Source organism: Glandiceps talaboti, chromosome 10 (assembly GCF_964340395.1).
Source record: "Glandiceps talaboti chromosome 10, keGlaTala1.1, whole genome shotgun sequence".
NCBI classification, from domain to species: Eukaryota; Metazoa; Hemichordata; class Enteropneusta; family Spengelidae; genus Glandiceps; species Glandiceps talaboti.
The window spans coordinates 15,368,737-15,395,999 of NC_135558.1; the positions used below are offsets into that span (position 1 = coordinate 15,368,737).

Consider the following 27,263-nt stretch of genomic DNA (forward strand, 5'->3'; position numbering starts at 1 on the left):
CAACGTTATTGAGGATGGAACATCCGAGCATGCCCTCACATGCGAACTTCGTTCGCTTATAGTTATAGCATCGAAAGAAAGCCCGAACGTCTAGCAGCAAGACTAGGATATGCCCAGACCATTGCAATTGAAGTATTGATATCTACCAATTCACACTTCCATTGGTCAGCTCAGTAGATGTTTACACTCACTGTGCAATGTGTTAATTGGGCAATTAACCTGGGAGCTTGTTCTTGGATTAGCAATCTACTAATTAATGCAAAAACTCTGATGTTAGTGATAACAGTAGGAAATTTGAAAATACTGTAAGTGAGAGGAAACAATATTTAAAACTTTATTTGAAATATAGAGAAAATAATAGTAGAAATCTGGAATATCGCAAGAATAAACTTGATTATTTGTCCTTTTCGCTGTGGTTATACAGGGCAAATTGGAGACCATTTAATGTAAATAATAGGATACTTTTGAGTAACCCTCCATTATTTCGTCGGAAGCGCAGCAAAGGAGTTACCCAAAAGTATCCTATTATTTACAGAAATGGTCGAGGACTTGTCCCATAACAAAGTTATACTTCAAATTCAGTGAGGTTTTTTCATCAGAGAGTTAAACTAATTGGTATCTGTACAGCCCTGTTATGTAACCTCTTACCCATTATCATTTTAATGACGAAATTCACGAGAAATACCATCCTGCACATCTCGGCCATATAATCCAATGTTTTCCCCAAAAGTTCAGTGTGAAATCCACTAACCTGACAAGGATCGTTCTGTAAAAAAGTTACAGTCCCAAATCGAGAAGTATTTCCATTTTTACCCGCCAAGAACGTTTGTATGTTCTCTAATAGCTCTGGCCCTCTGACCCTGACCCTGGTGTATGCATTGTCATGAACAAATTCCATACGAAAACCGTTGTCAGCACAAGTCACTTTGTAGTGATGTGGTTATAGAGCACATCTTTGATTAGATAGGTAATAGAACTAGAGGTACTGTGTTCTACATGTAGACCTGTCAAGGTATGGGTGATTTTTTACACATACATTATAGAATGACAGGTGCAGAATTAAGAATTGGTAGCACATGGTCTTAGGCAGGGCAGAATTGACAAGGTGGGGACAGTGCCATAGTAATGGTTAACACGAAATGTGGAGTTTCATTGATGGATTAATGGGTTGTGGACATTTACTTTCATGGAATTAATGGTTTGCAGACACTTTCTTTGTGTAAAAAGTGTCCGTTAAATGAAATTGAGAGCACAGTTGAAACAATGGGAATGAGTCGGGGAGGGGTATAATCGATAGTTCAATAATACAGGTCAGAGACCATTTTTTGAGTAACCCATCTGTTATTTTGTCCAAAGCGATAAGAGTTCAAAGATTTATGTTGTTATCTAGTATTCTGAGAAAAGAAATGTGGTAACTCATGATGAACTGATAAAGAGGCATCATCAAACACAAAATTGAAATTGTTTGGGGTGGGGTGGGGTGTGTGTCAGACTTGGTGGAATCAAGCTCATACCAAAATTTCAGTGAAAATAAAACGATTCATATTTTATTCAATTGTCTTATTGAAACTTGACTACTTGAAATTGATAATTTCTGTCTGAAAAAAATCACAAGTTACTCGAAGTCGACAAGATGACATGATAAATGTAAATGGACACTCCCAGAGTGATAGTCTCGGTTACCCAGACTCACACCACTGGGGGCTCAAGATTGACTATGAGACCGCCCAGATGAAATTAAAGTCTGGGGATGTTCAATCCCAAGTCTTCCGCATCGGAAGTCACACAGTACATTTCTTCTAAGTCATGAAGAATGGGCTTACACAGCTCGTTCTTCGTAATTAGGATGTATTGGTAGCTTGAGTCATGTAAACCTGTCGCAAAGCGGGAACCTGGATCCTTCACTGTGGAATGTTGGGTGTGAAGTATTCCCCAGAATGCACTGCTCTGGGAGACAGATTTTGTCTCATAAGCGAGCCCCTGTGGGTAAGAGTCTGGGTAACTGAAACTAAGAGTGTGAATACTTTTCATAGATGATTGCACCTGTTCATCAAAGGAAAAATGACAAATGCTGACTTGATTTTTAAAACAACATTCAGAGTTTACAGATAAAAGAGATGCCATTTACATAATAAAGGCATCCTTGTTATTTTACCAAAAGGCTGAGGAGTCAGAACTTGTTGACCTTTTAGGCTTTTACCCATCATGCATACCTAGTGAACTTTTTGACTCCTTAGTACAGTGCTTTTTTTTCAAGTAGCAAGAATTGTTTTCTGGAAAGGTTTCTGTTGAAATTCATACAAATCTCACAAGGTGACATATTAAAACTGCTCTAGCTGCAACTGGAACTCTTAAAAAAAAGTTTTGTTAAGTACGATAACTTTACTCGTAATATTGTACATCATGAAAAGTACTGCATCACCTGTTGGTAAATACACTTTTGTAGATGTACATGTATACATGATAAAACAAATCAAATAGATTTTTGAGCATGCAGGCAAACAAATCAGCGCCCTCAACGGTAACCAAGATCACCACTTTCTGTACTGCTGATGATAATACTAGTATCAACTGATTAGCATGTACAATGTCTAATTATTGGTATTTTAAATATTTTCAGTGAATATATTGTAGTTAAGTTGTCTGATCTAAAAATGATGCTCCAGTTACAACTAGTACAGTTTTAACATGGTAACAGATTCAAAATCAAGCTGCTGCTCAAAATTTTAACTTGCCACTAAACAAACTACAGAGTAATATTGACCACTAATTAAGAGATATAAAGTCTTTTTATAAGCAAGTGACTAATTTTCAGTTTGGTTATTTGATGAAAAAATTTTCCAGTTGCAGATAGTGCAGGTTTAAATATAATAATACAATCTGAACTAATCTGAGAATTATAATACAATAGCTGAGTTAACAAAATTTAAATTATTCAATTTTTTCATTCAATACATTTGAAAAATATTTTTATTTGTACAAGATGTTTTATACATACCAAGTCTTTCTGGCATGTATGCTTTTCAATTTTCATTTTATGGGAACATGAGAATCAAAATTGGACTGTAAGATCTTAAAACTGTTCAGACCCCCAAATTTCAAGACGTACATGCAATTATGAAATTTGAGGCTCGGTTTATGTGGATTTTAAACATCAAATGTCAATGTTAAATCAGTACTACATATATCATAAAATAATGCTCCCACCTGGTTGTATTTTAATATGCAAATTTTCTTTGTCATGTAAATTAAGTCATCAGTATGTTCACATTCTATATTACTGACATAATCATCAATAAACTACATTTTGGTCGTACTTGTGTTTCGTCGGTCAAAGTACATTTCTGGGATATAAATTTGGTTGTCAACAGGGAAGATGTATGCTTAACAGGAGTTGATGCATCGCTTGTGCAAATCACCTTTTCTGTTCAACAACACCCATCTTATTTGACACAATAAAAAAATGTAAATCATGCATGATACATTTACACTATGCAAATTGAGGGCTTGGAATTAACTTTTTTGTTTGGTAGTCATAGTGGGCTACCAATTTCAGAAACTGGTAGCCCAAGGATGGGGACCAATAGTTCTATATTCCTGAACTGAAAACACAGTTCCTCTATTGGAAATATGTGTGTTATTATAATACTTTATGTCCATAAATCTTCCATCCTTTAAATCATCACATAATTAGTGGTATGTTAGCCCGAGTGGGCTACCAGCTGCAAATTATGGTGGCCCAATGACAAGAATTCTATTTGTTAGTCTGTGGACACGGGACTACTGTTAATTTCAAGCCCAGAAATTACTGTGCACAAATAAATGATGGTTAACTAATAAAAAATGAAATATTTCTTAGATATATCCCTTTACATAACATATATACACATGTAGACTGTATAATACTTTGTATTTGTCAACCCTCAACAGCTTTGAAAGGGTTGGTGGATGTGTGAGGGCACCCTAACATAGTCTCAGTACTGTACAGACTGATGTACGTTCGATGTACATCATCCATGTCATCTTAGAAGCATTCTCCAACATCGTTGATGTTATTTATGGACAACATGGTGTCTCATCACGAACATATGGAATGAAAACAGCTTGCTTTATTTTAATAACCAAAACAGACTTATTCTAATAAATACTCATGTTTTACTTGCTTTTTCTTTTTTTTTACCATAATACAACATATATATGAATAGCCTTAGGGTTACACCTGTTCATGTCTGCATCCATTTTCGTTTGTTTGTTTGTTTGTTTTTGAGGGAGTGGCTATAGTTGTTGCCGAGTTCACTCTTATAATACACAAGTATATCTCAATAAAGCCCCCTCATATATTCCATCACAGTATGACTATCAACACCTTTTTGTGCAATTCTTGTGATTTGGCTTTGAGTCCCCATTTTTTGACACATAACATAAAACTGTCTGTGATTGTTACAGTATTACATACAAACAGTGGATCAGAAACAGGTAATGGTCTAACATTACATTACACAGGAGCTTACATCCTCTGGCTGACTTTTCATCTATTAATAATATTTATACTACTATCACTAGAGGGCGCTGTTCATTGTCCGCCATGTTTCCTAATATTGTATTACAATAGATGTAAATGACATCATTCAGTGGTTTTCTCAATATTTGTCAAATAATAGTTCAGAAAACCATGCAATATTGTTTTTAGTTTAGAATACAAACAAACATTGCTGTTAAATGTAATCAACTGAAATCAACTCCTGGCAAATCCATATGCTTTAAAATTGTGAAAAATAACTCTTATGGCAGAAATGTGAACGCTGCCATTTTGAAATGGTCATTTTTATTAGTTAATAGTCAGAATTAATTCCACATTGACCTTTGACCTTGAAATTAGATTTATATTGGCCAATACTTTCGTTTTGGCTAAAAAAAGTACAAAATTTAAGAGGGAATATTCAACGCTAAATAAAATATATTTTTTAATTATTACGACACAAAAACATTAGGATATGATATTTCACAAAATGCAAAGCCCATTATTCAATGAAACAAGCTTTCATTGTATTTTTGGACCCATTGTTGTCCATTCTACTTAATCTGCTTGAGGAACATGCATCATAAAAAGGTATGAGGGATAGACAACAGCAATGTGTCTTTTGCACCAGAGTTTTGCAATATTTACATACACAAACATCAGGCACATAATACAACATGCTTCGAATCTTGATTTTTGTTTTTGTGAATTGTTCTTTTCCTGAGTGATACCATCATCTCTGCAGATCATTGCCAAATCATTTATCGTGTAACAATTTGTGAATATAATGGTATCTCATGTATAGGAAATGTAGCAATATTAGTAAAAAAAAATTATTGAGCCAGATGAAGAAATGTGGCAATGTCATTTTTGTCTAGACAGACAATGAAATGTAGCAATGTTATGATTTTCGTCTAGCCAGACAATGAAATGTAGCAATGTTATGATTTTTGTCTAGCCAGACAATGAAATGTAGCAATGTTATGACTTTCGTCTAGCCAGACAATGAAATATAGCAATGTTGTGATTTTCGTCTAGCCAGACAATGAAATGTAGCAATGTTATGATTTTTGTCTAGCCAGACAATGAAATGTAGCAATGTTATGATTTTTGTGAAATGTAGCAATGTTATTAAAATGTTTGCCTGCCAGACTGCAATGTTATTAAAATTTTGCTTAGCCAATGAAATGTAGGAATGGAAAAAATGATTTTCATCAAGTCAGTTAATACAGTAAACCATAGAAATGTTATTATGATTCTATTTCAGGTAACATGGTTTTTATTGCATATATGTCCATTATTAGTATCTGCAGTTTGATAAGTAACTACAAAACTCGTTAAAAGACACACACAACAAAATATGGCTAGATTAAATCTATGGTTTCTCTCAACCTATTAATTGGTATATTTACTTTACTTTGAATACTGTGTTTTCCTTGGTTTGAGTCATACCATTTACAAATGGGGGTGATTTTGAGAAGAAAGAGTTCGTCTTTAAGAAACATCACAGTGCGTAGTTTATCAGTGGCAGTGTTCATTAATGTCCACAACGACAGTTTTCTTCCATCCAAACACAAAATAGCCGAAACCGGCTCCAAGTGCGACCGCTATACACAACCAGACGTTGTACGTCATGAAAATCAACATGAGAAAGTAGCTAATGACGATTTGTATCACGTGTAGTATTGTTTGTAGGAGATGGGATAAACTCAGCAACCGTGACCTGTAGATGAAAATAGAAAAATACCAACAATTTGGTTAAAATATGGTTTTCAAATATCAGATATTTATTGTGTATTCCAGTTTTTTCAAGTGAAAACTACATCAAGTAGATATGAGATTGTTCGGGGTAAATTGTAATTTCTTTGAGTACATGTATTGTACTAATATGTAAACAGTATGTTTTTGAGTGCAGGACTGTATAGGGAAAAAACACTACACTACAGTACAGAACAGTAATGTACAGCACTGTACTACACAGCACAGTATAATACAGGATAGTGTAGTACAGGACAGTACACTTTAGTAAAGGATAATGTACATGTATAGTGCAGTACATTATACAGCACATTACAGCACGGCATATCACAGTACACTACAGTACAGAACAGTATAGTAGTACAGGCTACAGTACAGTACAGTGCAGTACGACACAACATGTACAGTACAGCACGGACATTGCTGTAATTGTAATCAAAATTCAGTTCAGAACAGCACACTTGGTTCAAGAGGCTTTAAACTCACCAAAAGTTACACAGACTCTAGCTGCTACATATATATGTATTTTCTACGAAGCAAGGGCACCACCACTGGTGGAATGTATTGGGTCTGAACAACAACAACAACAACAACAACAACAACAACAACAACAACAACATCATCATCATCATAAACAACAACAACAACAACAACAACAACAACAACAAGCAAGAAAGGTCTGCCTATTCATTAATATTCACCATATATTGTTCTTTTATCACCTAATGTCATCTCATTGGGGTTTGGGTTAGGGTTTGGCATTTTACTTCCATTCCAAAACAGATTGTTGGGTAAACAAACTACAATGTCATGTAAATGTACTGTACTTTTTAAATCTTTAGTGTATACATGTATGTCTTTCTGTCATCTATTTTACTAGTATGTATACACAAGTCCTGATTTATTTTTTGCTATGCAAGCTACAGAGGGTGTGTGTGACTGTAAGGCAATAAAAAGTAATTAAAACACCATCATTGATAGGACACTTTGTTGACATGGAAATCACATATATTAAAGACAACAGATTTGAAGAACCTGTTAGCGACAGTGGCACATATAACTTATAAGGTCAAAGGGCATAGGTCATCTGTCTTGGCCCATTTCATTAATCATCCTGTCACCTCCTCACACACAAATCGATATCACAAGTACAGCTAAAACATTCTGAAAACTGTCCCTGGGTTTGTTAAGTACTACTTCTGAGAGAGACCTACATGTGAAAATATTCAACTTAAATGATACTTGTACAGTTTTATGGGATTGAAATATGACTTTTATACTGTATAGTTATACTGGGATTAAACACGACATAAAAATAAGTCTTTGCAATGTTTGGTTACAGTTTTCTGAAATCAAACAAACTATACATCTTGTAATCCTAGAGGCTTGTTTATATATAATAGGACAAGTTACAAAGTTGCACACCACAAGTTTTATTAACACTGTTATATCAGGAAATTCAGCTACTGATAATTCTACATTGTAACTACGGTCTCAGGGTGGACAATTTGTACCTGTGTTCAAAATGCTACTGAAATTTCATGTGGCCACGGATATCAGGAGACCTTTAGGTGTCAAAAGTTTCAACAGTTTTGGGAGTCTTTTTGTGTTCACATGGACACAATAACTCAACTCTTGCATGTAGCTCTTAAATTTTCCTATACTGCACTCAAAGCACTTTACACTTGTAACACGTGATAATAGTTTTGTTCTGAATATACCACAGAGAGTGAAAGTTTTTGTAACGAATTAATGAGTCAAGGCAATGATGACCTTAAGATAACCCCTATCTGTCATCATCCTAACAAATTATGTTGTATCGGAATTTGCCTAGGCCATGGGGAAGACTCATATATACAAAAAATGTAACATATAATCAAGTCATGTGGCAAAGTTTCCGGCCACATATTAAGTATGACATCACAGATAGGAAACCCATTCAGATTTCCAATATCACATTGCACTATAATTCTATGCTACCTCACTTTGACTTGAGAGCTATCAGCAGAACATTGTGGTCTAAGCTTATGCTATTTGGAGACAGCGTGGTTGGTCCTTTGCTCTGATTGATTAAACTTTCAGGCACGCTGATGCCACAGTCTTGTTCTACCAGAATGATTTACACCGTTTGATTAACATTATTTAAGTCTGTGTTATTGACCTTTATTGGTAACCGACTCGGAAACATTCACAACAAAGCACTTTGTTTGTAGTCAATCTATCTCATAAAGTACCTGACTTTTATGCGAACTCATTATAATATGATTGCCTAGAGAATCATAAGTTTGTGATTTTGTTAATTTCTTTCTTTTAAGCATTACTCCAATTCTACTTGTGATTTGTGTCTTGAGATACACCATATGCTTTAAATGTAGAGTTATTTGTGATGACGACATTAGTTACGTTAGTATTTTATTCCTTTCCTTTGCTCCGATTGATTAAACTTTCAGACCTTGAAAGTTTTACTCCAGAGAGAACATTGAGATGGCTAACATTACAATCATTTGAGGAAACCAACAGACAGAGACTGACAAGTGACATCTGGAAAAAACAGTGGACAAGCCTGTCATCGCCTCATCCATCAATGCGACCTTGGTCCTTGTGTTTGGAATCATCTACTGAACTGTGGTGCAATATAGCTACGTGTAATGTAAACTGAGTTTAACTATATGCCAGCTTTGTTTTGCCGGCTACCGGCCCTTATCTACATGCACATCCCTGCTATATGCATATTACTCTTACCTGCCATGCCCATGTGTTTCCATAAGTACAGCATCACCACTGCCTTTACCAATCAACATAGAACTGTGTTTGACATTGACAATACTTTTCCTGAGTAAAGATTCTCTCATCACTTTCAAGCCTTCGTACAAGACAGCTAAAAAGAATATTGCGATACATGACCCAATAAGTGCTGTAAAATAAACACACAAAGAAATAGTATTGGTATTAGTAGTTAGTCTTCAGTGAAAGACTGAAATGAAAAATAAATTGACGTTTGTTTTCACCCAGTTTTGAGTAGGGTGTTTCTGATTAGGCATAAAAAAAACTGAGTGGTTCCGATTACATTCAATTTTAAAATAGGTGGGGTAGGTAGATTTTTTATTTCATTTTATTATATTTTTTTTTTCATGTGTGAGTGTCTAGTTCAGGTTTTTCATTGTTTTCCAAATGGTCTCTGTGTTGTTTACTTCAGATGTACAGTCATTACAGACTGGAAGAAAAGTTTTATTTTGTCTCTTTAAGTTGATGTCAGTTTCTGCACCCACTATTTCTAGCGAAACTTAATGATTTTCGCAATTTTGTTATATTTTTCTCGAATATGTAAAAAAAAGTTTAGGGTCGGCGTCAAAAACTAGGGGGGGGGGGGTAACTGGAAACAACAACTTTTTTAATTTGGCTTTACCACTAATTTGTCCACATGTAACTTCAAACCATGGTACATCATACACATGCGTATATAGATGTAACTATGAAGAACAGTTTAGCTAACTGCAGTTGGCCTGATCAAGTACCTTGTAACTGGCTACATATAGTTTAGTCAATCAACTATCAACGACAATTTGAGTATACAGAAACTTGAACTTGTAAAATCTGAAAATCAATTATCTTGCTCAATGTTCATATTTTGTGAGATATATAGCCATGATAGTGTTTGTTTCTAATACTTTTCACTTGTACCACATACAGTGTAACAATGGTGCAAAGATCTGAAAAGACTTCAATTTCTTACATTCTGGTACATGGAGTTTGAGAGTGTGGGGCAACAAATGTGGGCTTTGTTTTGATCAACCCATTCCGAACCAATGTAGGAGTTAAATTATTGCCAGAATGAAACAGACATGAGAAAATAATCCCACACGCAAATGGTCTGAGATTGAATATTCTGCACTCGGTAGGGATTTTTTTCTCTTATACACCTGTCTGCCCGTTCAAGACAAAAATTCATCAACTTGTTTGCAATATGCCATCTTAGTCTATTGGAGTGTGGGATTCTGTCAATCTCAACATATGAGAATTAATGCAGTTGTAATTATTTTAGCCCGTTGCATGTATTTTCCAGCCATCCTTCCAAAATTTACCTAAAATGCTATCACAGTAATTGAACACAAAACACTGAACATAAAGTCATTTCTATCACTTCAACTTGTGGTGGATTATTTTTTTTGGTTGCTACGGACCAAGTCTGTTTGAATAATTGCCTCCGGTCTTCATCCATTGGTTCGTTAGTACATGTAGTGTGGCGTCAGTTTTATCTCCATTAATTTGCTATATACTAAGTCAAACTTACCTCCTACACTGTCTACCTGCCATTCTTTGAATAAAATAGTTACTGATTCACTGAAGTGGAAATACATCTAGAAGAAAATGAAAACACCAACTAAAGTTAGAGGAGTATGTTACTTAACCAAATCTGAGTATGTCAGATAGTCATGCATTTCATTGTACATTGTGCAAACTGAAACATTGCATGTTTTTAAATAATCCCTCTCAAATAACATATTTCCATAAGTAGGCTCACATAGTCTCGGTTACCCAGCCTCTCACCGATGGGGGCTCTGCCAGACAAGAGTTTGGGGAAATGAGATTCCAAATATCCTGCTCAGGAAGTAGCCTCTGGAGCAGTGCATCATGGGGAGTCCTTCACGTTCAACATTACAGGCTGAACGATTGGGATACCTTTGCTACAGATTATCGCTTCTCAAGTGACTGATATTTATTAATTACAACAAAAAGACCTTGTAAGCACATTTTTTATGCTTGGAAGAAATGTACTGTGTGACTACTGTTGCGGGGTAGTTGGAATGCGGTTTCCCAGACTCTCGTTTGGGGTGGTCTTATAGGCAGCGCCCTCAGTGGTGAGACGCTGGGTAACTGAGACTAGCAGCGCTCACATGTACATGTACTGAGAACCCACTGTAGCTGCCATGAAAGAAGAATGTTTTGTCTAATGATTGTTTTGATAATACATGTATTTCTGTATCAAATAAAGTGGTTTGGAGTATGATTATCATTATATAAAGAGTGTGTTCAGACATTACAAGTGGTCTTAGCAGGCCTTGTTACTTTGCTCCAGAAGAACACTGCTGACTATCATTTTCATTTCTGAGAGTGACAGAGTTTTTGAACTATTTCTAAGAAGTGTCCATGCTAACCTACTGTCATTTCAATGTAATTTGTAACTATTATGTATTATATTTCATCATTGGTCCACCATCTAAGTTTACAGCTGTCAGGCATTGTGAATTTTCATCATTTTATGGCTGATCAATATGTTCAACTTCCAGTATATCAAACTTTTCTCTGACCTTTCCAAAGTGATTTCAAATTTAGTTTTACAGCCTTTGGGGTGGCATACATGTAGGTGCTCAGTAACATCAAACATTTTACCTTCCCATGCTATACCCTGCACTTACATTTTGACTATTCTTATAAAAATATTTGTAGTAATAATTGAGGCAATAAAGCAAGGTATTAAATGACAGCCATTTTATTACAGGTAGTAATTTTATCCTTTATTACATGCACCATCTTGACAGTGTAACATTTAAAATTTTCAATATTCTCTAACTTTATCTGAGACATTTTCTTGTTATCAGCATCTGTACAATTTGTACATAATTGATTGTCGATCTTCAATTTTAATTAAAGACATGTCAATCATCACCAAAACACAATGTCAGTTTTGATTAAATTTAACTAATAACTTCCAGTTTCATCAAATTTAATTAAATACCATAACATTTGGATTATGCATGGTTTAATTTGATTATAAAACCTTTATAATAAGTATGTAATTATAATTCAATGATAAACATAGTTACATAAATATCAACCATGATATTTTGAAGTCCTTATTTTTGGATCATGGCCATCTGTGTGTCTGTTACAGGTAGTTTCAGGGAACATTAAATTTACAATATGGTCAATAATGTACAAATACATCATCTGAAGGTGTATACGGTTTCTATACAGTTACTAGAGTGTCCACTGTTGTTAGAACCATACATACATTTTGTAACTGTAAAGTTTTGATATTTTTTGTCGAAACTGCTCTGGCGACATTTTTAGAAACTGATTTGTTAGATAAAATGACTTTCTTGTAATATTACAGTCACCTTCAAAAGTATTTTTGGGTCCACACCCGAAAATCAATGCATATTATCTAACAAAGGAGGTATTTGATGATGAAAGGGATGTATTCAAGTACTACAGTACCTATTGACAGACATACCTGGTACTACTCACAGTGGTTACATGTAATTTGCATTACTATTGTTTTAGCTTACTTTGGAGTGGTTTGATGATTGAAAAGTTCACTCAAAATGGAGCATCAATAGCTATTTACAAACAGAAACTATGTAGGCTTAACTAAATAAATATATTTCTTTTCACATGTTAATTACATTAATTTACACTTGTTTAACATGTAGTTATCTAACAAGGGAAATATTCAATGATGAAAGGAAGGTATTCAAGTACTCCAATATCTAATGACAGACATACTACTCACATGGGCTTTCACAAAAATGTATACTTATTATACATTACATGTAATCTGTATCCTTAACTAGAGTGATTACATTACACACATTAAGTTTGTTTAAATTCAATAGGAATGATTGAACAATCATATAGTGACTCAAAAGTAATTCATGACTTTCAGACCTACCCATACACATGTTACTTGCATTGGTTTTTGAACAAACGATATTTAATGAATATTATTTTTTCACTAATTATGTTACTTAAGAAAACCATCATTTTTCACCATGTTCCTCCACTAAATTTTTTCTAGACTTTTGATATGTTATTCAGCATAAAATTCTAAGCAAGATGCATTAACAATTATTTCTGTTGCAATTATGTCAAGGTTCGGCCTAAATTTTCCACTAGATTTACTGGACTAATATGTAGTACTAGTGGTCAGATGACATATGCTGGTTGGTTGGAACAGTACGATGTGCGCTGGGATTAAATCCGGCAAGACTTTATTACAGGTATGTAATTCTTTATCATGTGTGCTTCATAATTCCCAACGCTTACAGAAATTGGCACACCTGTTATGACAGGATTGCAGTTCTCAGGATTTACATTTTTTCATCTACATCTACATCATTCAGTCTAAATTGTTATTTCAAGATAGACGAAAGCCTGGTCCCACCTGAATCGATTTGAAACCGATTCAAATTGAATTGAATATTAAATCGGCTTGAAACAGAGCTACGGATTTGAATCAATGCACTTTTGCTTTTTGCACTGGGTTCAAATCAATCACGAACTTTAAATTATTTTCGAAACCACACCCCTGGTGGTTTCGAAATATGAGTAATTGGTTCAAGTCGGTTTTAGTACATGTGGGGACATATTTTGATTCTATTTCATACTGACTCAAAATTCCATATACATGTATGGGGCAGGACTAACGTCTGTTTAGTGATAAGAATGATTTTAGCAAAACGAATTGAACTTACATCTAACTATAGACTGACAGATGAGCCTTTATGGCCGCGGTCTAATCTCACTTTCCCATTAGGGCAGGCGTGATAAGCCCGAACCGATGATGTCCTTACAGTCTAACATCTACCCTGATAGTAGGTTTATGAATCCTCATTGTTGTCTACTCTATATGTTACTGTATTCCTTTACGGTTACATATGTACATGTTATTCCCCAATATTTTTCTTTGTTCAGCAAAGGAAAATACTAGTGATCTAAAGGGCCTTTGTCACTACGAGTCACTAGACAAGTAGTGACAACCCTTAAATCACGAGTATTATCCAACTGAAAGAAGAAGAATATTGGAGAATAATACAATCATACCAGCACCAGTGATATCGCTAAAAAAATTGAGGAAAGTAATGGTAATTTTGATTCTTTTGACTCATATTTCAAACACAGCATAACCAGTGATGTAGACGGGTTGTCAGGACATAGACGCAGGTTGTTGTGACGACGTAGAATGACCAGAGTATATATATTCCATATTTTTTGTTCAACTTGGCTTGTACATAGTACAATTGGATATTATTCCCGAATATTTTTCTTCATACATCAGAGGAAAATACTCATGACCTAAGGGGCCTTGTTAATTTTAAGTCAATGTTCCCTACTGTATTAGTATTGTTATGCAAATTAGTTGAAAAATTATTTAAATTAGTCCCCCCCCCCCTCCATCTCTGGAAACTATGGAGAACACTGGTAACAAGCCATTTTTTTATATGAAAGACATTGTGACAAGTCTGAAGACTAAATTATATATTTAAATTTATAAAATCTACCAAAAATATTACACAGCTAATTGGAAACATTGAATTCAAAATGGACTTATTATTTATCGATAACAACTACCGGTAGTAAAAGTAGTACACACCCTGCATGATGCGTGTAGGGTCTATGTGTTACTGTAAGGTCTATGGTTTTTAAGAATGGCTTGACTGACTGTCACAGCAGTATTAGTTAAGACCTTGTATAAATCATCAGATTGAAAGAAAGATCACAAAGAACAGATAAGCTTCTTATCTTCAACAATTAGGGTAAATCCTCACAGAGATATGTGCTAGCTACCAGTGGTTTTTATGTAAAGGTTCATTTAATAGCTACAGTGTATTTAGTGTTAATTAGACAATACATGGGAAGGTACATGTACATGTAGGTCGCCCAACTCTACTATGAAAGTACTACTTCCATAGTATCACAGAGTAACAGTGCAAGCATATGCAAAACAATAACTTGAAATCTAAAGATATACAAAATGATATTTTTGTAACATAACATATCAAATCAGAAATGAAATTATTTAAAACCAAATCTGTTTTTTTCTGTCTCTGTCTCTGTCTCTGTCCTGTACATACATGCATGCATGAATTTATTTACAACCTTTTGGACTTTCACTTTTGCATGTAATCAATGTTAAAATTATAATTCTGCCAAGAATGTGCAAATCTGTCATAGTGAGGTCGTTGCACTGTGATATACCATACAGTATTGTGTAACTATAACAGACAGACAGGTGGTCAACTTTGACCATTTGTTTACATTGTGTATCTCACCTACAGGTAGGTACTCAAGGCTAAGATTTACGCATAGACATTGTTAAAATTCATAAATAACAGTTTTACATAGTTTTAGCAATAGGATTACAGCAGCTGTAATTTCAACAACATTTTCTCACGATTTATGTTCTTATTGTTTACTTGTCAATTTGTTGTCCCAGGAGCAGTACCACTTACATTGTACTACTACCTATAGCCAGCTATAGTAAGTAAGGGGTGTGTAGCCAATACTGCAAATACCCATTGAGACCCCATTTTGACAGGTTTTTACAAGATGAAATTTTAGACCAAAATACATTTTGTAATATAGGTCTATGGTAGATTGCTAAATGTAGTTTTCTCGCTTGTATTTTTGTCCTTCAGGTGGCAATGTTTTGGGGCAATTAATGGCACAGTTATGATTTGGTAATAGTGAATGGATAACATTTTAGACCAAGCAAAATCGAAAATAATGTAGAGTGAAACCTATTTAAACTCTTCACTCAAAGACAATGACCCCATTTCAGTCCAAAGGGCTAGAAAACAACCTCCAATGAGTAGCACACATTGACTCATATATACAAAATGTATGTATAGTGAAATATGGGGAGTAGCCCCCCCCCCCCCCCCCCATGGGTTGTTGTGCTTGTTTAGGCCCAAATGATATCTATCAATCTAAACCTGAGGAGTCCTCACAAATATACAATTTGTTAACAAACATGCACTTAGTCATGTATGTTCAGATTCAGATTGTTTACATATGGCCATCAAGTCAGCACACAAACTGATTAGTATATACATGTAGATAATACAGCTAAACAGAATTACTGACCTGTTTCAGTATTCTTTACGACAGGACAAACACATAATAATAGGTATAAATGTACAAAGGTACCATATACTGGGATTTAATTTTCATAAATAGTTAATTTTGATAATGATGATAATGGTGATGGTGGTGGTGTGGGTTGTGGTTTACTAGAATGCGTTTAGCCCTGCTACCCTGCTATGGTTTTATTTTTTTTATTTCGTGTAAAAATTGTGACAGGGTTTAAACAGGACTAAATGTTTCTTAAAAGATGATTATGATGATGCCCCATACTTTCACTTGTGTGCCTTCACTCTGCTACCCTTCTATGCATTTTGTTAGTTTATAATTGTAACGGGGGTTTGCTATGAATAAATAATTCCTTAAAAGATGATGATGATGACAATGATGAAACTGGGTTTAAACAGGACTAAATGTTTCTTAAAAGATGATTATGATGATGCCCCATACTTTCACTTGTGTGCCTTCACTCTGCTACCCTTCTATGCATTTAGTTAGTTTATAATTGTAATGGGGGTTTGCTATGAATAAATTATTCCTTAAAAGATGATGATGATGACAATGATGATGATGGCGGTGGCAGCGACGACGACGACGACGACGACGACGACGACGACGACGACGACGACAACGACGATGATGATGATGATGATGATGATGATGATGATGATTTTGGGAGCAATGACATTGAAAACGACAACAATTTAAACAAGCATGAAGATAATGACATTTGTTGATAACAACAGTGTTGATGACAACGACAAGTGATACTAACGATGCTGTTGATGCTAACAACGAAAACGATTACCACACCAACAATAACACAGTGAATGAAATGACATCAATATACAGGAAACACAGCAATCATGTCGAAACACATGTCATGTGTACATTTCTACAATTATATATTTCAACAATTGTACATTAAGTACTTCCGAAATGTTGATGATTTCATTATTTGTAAATGTCAATATATAAAATTTGTAAATGCAATTAACTTTCAGGAAATACCTAAACAATATAGAGTACAGTCAATACTGATTACACAGCTTATTTTACACAAACCAAATATTCAGAAAATAGGATGAGTGACACTAATAGTAGGCCTTTCCAAAATTTGCCATGGTGGCGCTCTACTTCCTGTCTGTGTGTGCATTGGGGGTATACATCATTACATGGTATAGGTTACTTGGTTAATCATAGAGCACTGCTGCTTTGAACAATATGAAAAAACATCTCTGATTTACACTTCTACATAATACCAAGGAACAAAGCTCTTAAGAAACGGTACTTAGAGGTGATGATGCATCATTTGTATAACACCCAGATTCCATAACTTAACACTAAATTTTGCTTTGATCATTCACTAAATTAAATTTTTAAAAAATATGAATACAGTACATACAAGACCTTGGATCTATACTTGAAAGGATGCTGCACAAAAGCAGAGGAGTACCCTGGTGTGCAGCTTGGGCAACAAGCCCCTCGACAATACCTTTGGTGTTAAGCAACCTGTTATCGCTTTTTAAAGTTGACATATGGATGAGGATTGGGGTATTTATTTTGGATTTTGTCTGTCGGTGTGCACGTACAGTTGTATGTATTTATGATCATGACTAGATCTCATTTTTTTTTGTAGAATGATAGTCTAGTTCCTGACATACTGTATCCATACTATATCTTCATAATTATACCGTCTAGTGAAGCCTGTGACTCAAGGCATTAATTGTGGTTCAACCCCATGACGAGTGAAGTGCGAACGCCGCATGTCAGTAGTAATTCATCACAAATTACCGACTGTCATCATCTCTCATTAATATTCATTTGATACAGCTGTTTTGACTGTGTCAAATGTCTAACCAGGACTCCACCTCCTGTCTGTTTTAAACTAAAATCACATGGGAATGCAACGAAGTCATCATGTTTATATGAATGCTGTAGGTGGGAGCACAGAATTCTGTGCATGAGTCATGAGCTTGACTAGATGGTATAAGTGTGACGTTAACATAGTACGGAATACAGTCCGCCAGGAACTAGACTAGTTGAATGATGTCATCTGTTGTCTGCACCATCATTGTATATTCCAAAAAGCCCATCACTAGTAAACTGTAGTAAAGATGGGAATATACCACTTGAAATTGGTTATACGGTACTTACTTTCATACCCATATCATGATCCATCGACATACCATTACCTGTATCATGGCCTGCATGTGGGTTATGTGTCATACCCGTGGACATCAACATGCCAGGCATGTGTGTTCCGTGTTGATGGCCACCATCCTGTAATGGAAAAATATATCTATCAGTACAAACATTACAGACAACTTGTAATCTGGTAGAAACTAAATGTGTTAATTGATCTTTTTCTCAGTTATTTGCAGTGGTGTTATACTACATGTACATGTACTATGCAGTTTGTATTATAAAAGGTGATAGAGAAGGGGGTTTACTACATGGCATATTACAAGCCTATATAAACACGTTTGAGGTAAATTCATGTATTAAGTGCACAATGTAATTGCATCAGTACACTTTGAGCCCTGGTATTGCAGGCACTCCAGTCAGTTATTTTGCAAGCATTTACATGCACTGATTTGAAAACGCCATACAAAGTTATTGTGCAAATCAAAAGGTACCAACTGGATTTATGTATGGTAACTTTAGTTATATGAGGTAAATGCATAATTGTCTGCACACTTTAAGCTCTAATATTGCAGGCTTGCACAACTTGTGTATTGTGCAATCAATCAATCAATCAATCAATCAATAAACTATATTTAAAGAGGGGTAGCCCAGTTAGTGGAGGCCAATCTTCCCCAGGGCTCTCTGAATAAAATAGCAGACAGAATAATAGACAGAGAAAAATACAAATTGTCCAAAAAGGACATACATTGTACAATAAACAGCAAAAGTGTCTTAAAGTTTTGTCATAAAATATTGGTGAAAGTCACGTGTGAACGACAAAAAGACAAAAATGATCTACCGAGATACATGTATTTCTCACTTCAAGTGGTGTAAGGTATTGCAAATATTTTCACCACACAACATAAGACATAAGTCGATTCTAGGTCGAGGTACTAACAGGTCGTTGTTTTTATTTGACCCGGTTCTATAATTTTGACAGTTACATGTATAAATATACTTAAGACACAAGTTAAAATACTTCCAGTGTTAGAACACTTACACTCAGGTCAAAACAGACTTATTAGAGGATGCTGTCTGAGAAATTGGTACTACATTTATAGATTTAAATAAATTAGCTTAAAGTGAATCTGTGTAAGTTTCTAAGAAGGCTTTCATTATAACCCCCCCCCCCCCCCCCCCCACCCCAATAGTGTTACATAACAAAAGTCGAGAATGGGGACTTTATAAACTTGTGTAGAAAAAGAACCCTGATAGAGACCGGTAGATACTTCTTACATGTAATGGAGTTTAAGAGGTGAATGTGTGAGTGTAATTTATGTTGACGTAAACACCAAGCCAAAGATTTTTGTCAATGTAAACACCAAGCCACAGCAAGCATTCCATTTCACACTGCAATAGTTTGAAATGAGGCAAACAAAGTTAACATACATCTTACAGTAGTGACAGTGTAAGGGTATCAACTGAAGTAATTACCTATATGTAAAGAATTTTTTTGCACACATCCAAACTCCATAACATTGTGTGTATTAACATGAACAGACAACCGTCCTCTTAGTTGTTGAAGCCTTAGTCCATTAATTTTGTACTAAAGTTTTTGTCTGGACTGACTACAAGGATATTATAGGGCTTGAAATTAACAGTAGGTCAGTAGTCCCTGGGTCTACAGACTACCAATTCTTGTCATGGGGCCTAGCTACCATCATTGGCAGCTGGTACGTCACCCACTCAGGCTACTACTGATTATGCAATATTGTTGGTCTTTTTTTCTTTCTTTTTTTATTACACAGTGCTTTCCCACTTGTGCTCAAAGCATCCTACAATTATTACCCCTGGCACGGATCTATAGCGTCAAAACGGCACTTTATACTTCCTTGAAACTACCTGGGGAGCATACAATCCTTCATAATCACATAGGATCCGATTAAAGCATTAACATTGCATACAACCTTTATCCTACCACTACTAGATCCCCAATTATACAGTTGGGACTCAGTGGAGCCTACATGTAGGTTGATGGAAGTACTAGTCGTGGTTCAAATCAAATACTTTTGGAAGATGACATGAAAGTATTTTAATAACACATATTTCCAAATTCAGGAATAGAGGACTATTGGTCGCCATTCTTGGGCTATCACTTTCTGAAATTGGTAGTAGTCCATTAGGACTAACATAAAAAAATGTCAATTTTGAACCCTGATGTCAGTGATCTGTCATAGTCTCATTAAGTTTTGTCTTGCTTTGTATATATACATATCAGTACGTGTTTGTAGAATACAAAATTAGTGTAAACATCAAAAGACAATCGTATACACAGTTTCTTTACTGATACAATACTTTCACCTATAGGCAGGGTATATGTGTAAACATAGTAGGCAGGGTATATGTAAACATAGTGTATGGAATAAACCTGTACAAATCTGTCCTTCAAACAATTCGAGGTCAAAAGAAATGGCACCATAAAACATTACTCCACTGTAGTGTGTTTGATTACTGAAGCAGTGAAACTCATGTTACAGTTACCACACCTGGGTATCCATGGATGACGCCACCAAGTCCTGTGTGACAAATGTTTTGGCTTTAGTGCCATGCATGGTTGAATTTTTGCACAACACTTTATGTAGCAGTCTCTGAATGTAATGAAAGCAGGAAACTCAAGAATTTATTTCCTTAAACGTAACTGGGCATTTTGTAAATAAATGTAAATGTACATGTACGTAGCTAAGAATCAGTTTTTATTGTCTGCTTTCATAGTTTCAAAATTTCATAATTTACACAACCTCAAAGGTTAGGTGAATCTATACATATATACTTGACATATGAATTATAGTCATATACAATGTACTGAAATGTTGGTTTTAGAGTCATTTGCTCATTATTCTTGTCTAGAAACCTCACATGTGGGCCCGTTTTCTATGAACTCTCTCCGCTCCATCATGGAGAGAGATTGCAGAAAATGGGCCCACATACATAGATTCTATGCTACCATCATCCATTGTACCTGCCAAGAATACAACTATTATCCAGCTTCCAAAAGCAGCTGATCGAGAAGTGTAAAACGTAATTTACAAAAAAGAAAAAAAAAAAAAAATCTATGGCCAATATTAAGGGAATATCTCAATCATGTGTGTTGCCATGGCATCCACTCGGTGCCACACTCATCTTAAATGTGTGTCCACTCAGAAATCTTTTAGAGCGAACACTACCAAGAATACGACGAATCCACCAGGCATTTTATTGCATTGATGAACAACTCCATTGCCTTCAAGCTGTTTGGTGTATTGAACCACACGTGTATTAGTGAGACTTACATGGACACACATACATGATTGGGCCAACCATTCTAGACATGAACTCGGACCACCACGGTATGAGGCATGAATTTAATGAACTAATGCACGGATTCGTACTCATCAAGTCAAGCCTTGACGAACCCTTTCTCACGTTTTAAACGTGAAACCAAGCTATATAAACCAAGCTCCCGATCCCTTCTGTATTTTTTTTTTTAATCTCTGTACGGTGTTGCTACCTTACTGATTTCCACAGCTGTTATTCCAAAAGTGTGGTCAGTAGAGCTTTGAGATACAGCTAAATTCAAATTTCTCTAGACATGTTTTCGTAATATTAGATGGGTTATGATTTTGCAAGTACAGTGAATGTTCTCTATTAGACGCTGGCATTTATCACTTGATTTCCAGATATCTATTCATCCACTTTCGCCACGATCACACAAGCGTCACGTCTGTGTGGGTCATGCAGTCACAAGACAACTCACACCCCCGCCGTGCGTTCTGCTGATCATGATGTGAAGGTATTATTAAAGGTACCGTATATACTCACCATTGCCATTGGCATTGTCGACGTTTCGTCAGGACCCATGTCCATCATGTTGTGATTGTGATTCATGTTCAGCAAGAGTTTTAGTTATTTCTTATACCACTGACAAAACAAGTTATGGTCTTAGGACGAAGTCTACAGAAAATATCACCGGAAAAAAGGAATACACGCTCATGTGATGACGAACAGGAAGTAGTTTTACGCGTACGTACGCAAACACTGTACATGTAATGAGATTCACATTCTTAATTAGATTCAAAAGTATAATTGACCACTGAGGGCGCTATGTCCGACGAACTACGTGCAAATATACAGTCAAATACAATTTTTAAACTCTCTCACAGTCCTCAAAGCTTCGCATAAATGGCTAAAACTCGGGTTGTTTTGTATATATCTACTGCATAATTGTACTCATATACTAGTATCCCAATATCCCTAGCCCTGTACAGTCTGGACATTAGATCTCATTTGCATACGGTCAGAGTTGAATCACGTCAAATGGCGCGCTATTTCATGTGTTCCTTCGAGATGCTATCTACATAACAATACAGTGTTATTTTTAGAATGCTACATGTACAATGTTCCAAAGTCACTGTACAATCTACAAGTGACCTACTCGCATGTTTAGTACCTTCAAAAAACATAGTTTCACGTGAGATTTTTCATTATACCGTTTTGTTTGGTCGATGTTCGTTTTCAGATTTCTCAGTTTCACTTCCGTGAAGAAAACATACCCGTCGTAAAACGGCCTGGGCTAAGAGAAAGACGCACGGGCTAAGCATGTCACATACATCATTCGATTTGTTATTAAATTCTACACAGATGAAGCCCTGCAACGTAACATCTGTCCATGCAATGATATTCAACTATATCTCTGAACATGTAACCTTGTTTGTTTTTAGAAATTTAGTGCAACGTACTCTCGACTACTGTAGGTTTTACTGGCTCGTTTTCCGTCCGTATGCAAGTAAAATGTGATCAAAATGCATCATGCTAAAAATCACCACACAGTTAATCACTGTATGAAAATTCACGAAATTTGACCACGGCCTTTATTTTTGCCGATAAAGTCAAATGACAGTCAAACTTTCAAGGCAATTTTTATTTTCAATAATTCAGTTTTAGTCATCATTGATCAGCTAGGAGTTATAATTTCTATGCGATGTTTTAAAAATAATAAACACAATTGGCCCATGTATTTTCCAGATATAAACTTCATCTCATGTGATTTTCTTGTTGCTTGTTTATGTGTAAACATGTTTTTCATCAAAGAACATTTCACTTTACGTATATTTTTTTGTGTCGAAAATATGTCACTTGGATAAGTCACGATGCACTCTGTGATCAATCGATAAAAATGTTGTAATTCTTTCCGAACATTTGCTGGAATTTCCACTTCTCAGAGAGCCTTATTCATAATAATGTTGGTCATGTTGTATTTAAAGAGTCAAACTCTATAAAAGCATCAAATTCTATGAATATTTAGACCGAAGTAGGATTTCAACGTTAATGCACGATAAATATGCGCAGACAGGCTGCGCAGACGAATGTCCAGACTGTACTTCGCCTACCCATCAACAAAATGTTAGCCCTATGTGATCGATGAGGGCGCACAGTACAGGGCTAGGGATACTGGGATACTAGTATATGAGTACATGTCCAATTATGCAGTAGATGTATACAAAACAACCCAAGTTTTAGCTATTTATGCGAAGCTTCGAGGACTGTGAGAGAGTCTAATACAGTTTGTATCCACACTAAGTTTATATTTTCATATTGTTTGCAAAAATAGTGTCTATAAATGTGAATTAACCGAAAACCGTGCTTCACTGCTAATTCATGGGTGTATACGTAAACACAGATTGGTGAGACGTCAACTGTACAACTTCTGGTAAAAAAGTAACTACATACATACTGAGTTTTGCGCATCTTCGTCGACGAACTTGAAATATACCGTCTACAAGTAGATCTACTACACACAGTCACTTGTGAGTTACTACTCTATAAAATGCTAGTATTTTACGGAGCAATCACCGGGGATGGTAACATATTTTTCAGAGCAATCACCGGCGACGGTATTTTTTTTAATATCGTAAATACTTTATAATAACGTCATTGTTTTGTATTATGATCATCCTGGAATAGAATATTAGCTCACAAGCTAAAATTTGTATTTGACCATGTCTTTCCAAATCTTGAGCACCGGATGTGTAAATGTGGACGTGAGTATCAGACGAATTTCCACCTTTGACTTAATTTACCCCTGGTGATCTATCCCCTGGGTGGGTGGGGGGGGGGCTGTAGGCAATTAAAAGTGGCACTGCGTCTCGTACTACCCCTAGACAAAGATAGGGGGGTATGTGGGTCGCAAGTAGGGTAAACATTGGGAAAAAGGTGGGTAAATTGACCGGCTTTTCGTATATAGTGTGTGCTACGTATACTCCACCGTATCATGTGCAATATGATACTTGTGCGTGGGACGAATTTCGGCTCATAAACATATTTTCTTCAAAAAAAAATTCAAAATTCGACACTTGTCAGAATAAATATAGAGCAAGGATTACACTGTATAAACACAGACAACTCTTTCCAAATAAATAAAGAAAGACATACATAAGCAATGAAGACCACCGGTTCAATAATTCAAATACCAAAAGTTTAATCGCATAAACAACTTTGTTTCTTGCTACAGGACTTACACGTATAGAAATACGTTCGATCTCGTTTAGAGTACTGTTTCAGTAGAGACATCTCTACGAAACGAGTTTTTTTTTCTCATCGAAAGGTTAATCCAAATCCACACGATGGATATTTTAAAGCACGCCATATCTCGAAAGTAACTTTAATAAAGTGCGTCTCACTGGTCAGGAGAGAACAACGCTAAATGCAAGTGTCAGAGTCTTATTTAGAGACTATTAATGTAAGGAATTGCGAAATCATATAAAGTCGTATATATACTCGGAGTTTCTGTGATCCTCTGATGAACTGAGTTCTTCTTTTATACTACTTGGGACAAGGAAAGTGCGCTAAGGTAAGTGATTGAAAGTACATATACATATCATCATAATTTCAATTATATCTATTTGTAGCTGAAATAATGTAGGTTTGGTGTTTCACGTCATGGGACATTGTCTTTTTTATCAGATCTCAAAACTGTTAATTTACGTGTGATAGTATCTGTTTTTTTTCCAACAACCGCGACTTCAGCCGCGTACGATCCATGTGCAACAGGTAAAGGTATTTCCAATGGGTCAGTCAGGTACTTCTAGTACGAGCGCGAGCGCACATGTTGACGTCGACCTGATGTATTACATACGTAGACGTGTTGTTCTCAACTTTTCATGATACATGCATGTGTACTCAGAACACCAAGAGAATGTATACTACAATGTACGATGAAGTAAACTGAATATTTACAACAACAACAACAACAACAACAACAACAACAACAACAACAACAACAACAACAACAACAACAACAACAATGATGATGATGATGATGATGATGATGATGATGATGATGATGATGATGATAACAACGTTACAAGGCGATAAAAGCTGGTTTAGGTTGATATGTAATACAGCAGGTCAACATGTGCGCTCGTAGTACCCGACTGACCCATTGGAAATACGCGTTCGCTTTTCCTCACGTTTTTGTTCCTAAAGCTGTTTTGCTCACGCTCACAGTATAGTGTACCATCTTATTTCAATTCTGGTCAGTTTCACAATAATGAATGTAATTGTTATTGATGCAACAAACTTTAGTTGTTTTAGATTAACTACCTTTACCCTTTGCACATGGATCGTGTCCTACGTACTACATCATGTAAAACATCACACATGCGGTCGATAACCTTAACGTGACGGTGTACACATGTGTGTACGCGGCTGAAGTCGCGGTTGTTGGAAAAAACAGATACTATCACACGTAAATTAACAGTTTTGAGATCTGATATAATGTTTGAGCGACCAATTTCGAAGGTAATGAGAAGGTGTATTTGACGCCGAAACACGTCGTAATGGATGTCGAAGGACATGCCTGTCACGAGCACGACGTACTCGTGACAGGCGCTGGTCAGCAGACTCGGCCAAAAAAAAAAGTTGGGAAGACAAAAAAAAAAAGTTGAATTTTTTTTTAGATTTAAAAAATAAAATAAAAAACTTTAACAAAAATATATTTTGACTTTCAATTATATATAATCCTTAAAATAATTCTGGTTTGACGAAAAAGAAAACAATATTCTCAAATAAATGTAAACTTATTTCAATTAAAATAATGTGAACATGGAATAAAAGTACATAAACTGTTAAAATTAGTTTGTAAGTACGAAAAATATAAAATACTATAGCAAAAATTAAAAAAAACTTTTGGCCTGAACGGCTTCCCATACAGGACGATTCTCACAACAAATTCCAGAGCTTATTCTCCAACATCAACACGATACGATTGACGTGATCTTTAATTCCCTTGATCAACATTATCTTTGGCAAAATATGTCTGTCATGCAAAGAGTCTGGCCATGGCGATTTCAAACATTCTATTTTATTCTGTCACAGTGAGTTTCTATATTGGTAAGACCGACAAAGAAATCGACGATGCGGGCGCTCTTGTGTAGGGCATGCCAATAAAAATCGTTCCCTCAACGACGAATGGTTTCTGGTATTACCATTTGTATTAATTTCACTCATTTCCACCACATATTTTAAAAAGATCCCCAGCCCTACTCTCCAGTTAGTTAGAACGTAACAAGTTGTTTAAGCAGTAATCGTCATGGTATTCTTGGCAAACAATTATCACTTCGTTTTGTTTGTTCGTTTTGTTTGTTAATTTTGGTCTATAGTAAAGGGGCACACATTGAATTTATGTGTCACATATTTGGGCCTAGTTTTTGCTGCATATTTAAAAGTTACTGGCATTATTGTACTTACTGAAGCATATTTAACCATCCCTTGCAATCGACTGAACTCAATCCTGGTATTGAGATAAAACTCATAAACGATCAGATGACGTAATCTATCACACGTAAATAATGCCTACTATGCAATCACCTGTTCTAACAGGTGTTCGACATTAAAGTTATACTGCAAGGTACTTTTATGTAAGAATTGTCACTTGAGTAAAAAGCTTATAAAAGGTTTG

At 35.6% G+C, this 27,263-nt stretch overlaps 2 protein-coding genes across 2 annotated transcripts in view; both read right to left on the reverse strand.

Moving 5' to 3' along the window:
- Nucleotides 1–1,541: 1,541 nt before the first annotated feature.
- On the reverse strand, nt 1,542–22,311 carry LOC144440952 (high affinity copper uptake protein 1-like). Its single transcript, XM_078130425.1, has 5 exons — nt 22,127–22,311; nt 18,299–18,424; nt 10,569–10,635; nt 9,020–9,191; nt 1,542–6,242 (listed from the first exon to the last, which is right to left on the reverse strand). The coding sequence occupies exons 1-5, from the start codon at nt 22,190–22,192 to the stop codon at nt 6,041–6,043; spliced, it is 633 nt and encodes a 210-aa protein (XP_077986551.1). The 5' UTR covers nt 22,193–22,311; the 3' UTR covers nt 1,542–6,040.
- Nucleotides 22,312–25,626: 3,315 nt separating this feature from the next.
- LOC144440887 (uncharacterized) overlaps nt 25,627–27,263 on the reverse strand; it is a 19,252-nt gene continuing 17,615 nt past the window's right edge. Inside the window, exon 5 of the mRNA XM_078130331.1 lies at nt 25,627–27,263. This exon is cut by the window's right edge and continues 986 nt beyond it. The gene's annotated coding sequence lies outside the window, so the exon portion shown is untranslated.

Bases quoted from the DNA above. Each gene is read 5' to 3' on its own strand.
- LOC144440952 (XM_078130425.1), bottom strand. From the start codon at position 22,192: ATGAATCACAATCACAACATGATGGACATGGGTCCTGACGAAACGTCG. The intron at 10,636-18,298 runs GTAAGTACCGTA...ATTTTCTTCTAG, and splicing joins ATCATGATATGGGTATGAAA to ATGTATTTCCACTTCAGTGA. The intron at 9,192-10,568 runs GTAAGTTTGACT...TTTATTTTACAG, and splicing joins GCAGGTAGACAGTGTAGGAG to CACTTATTGGGTCATGTATC.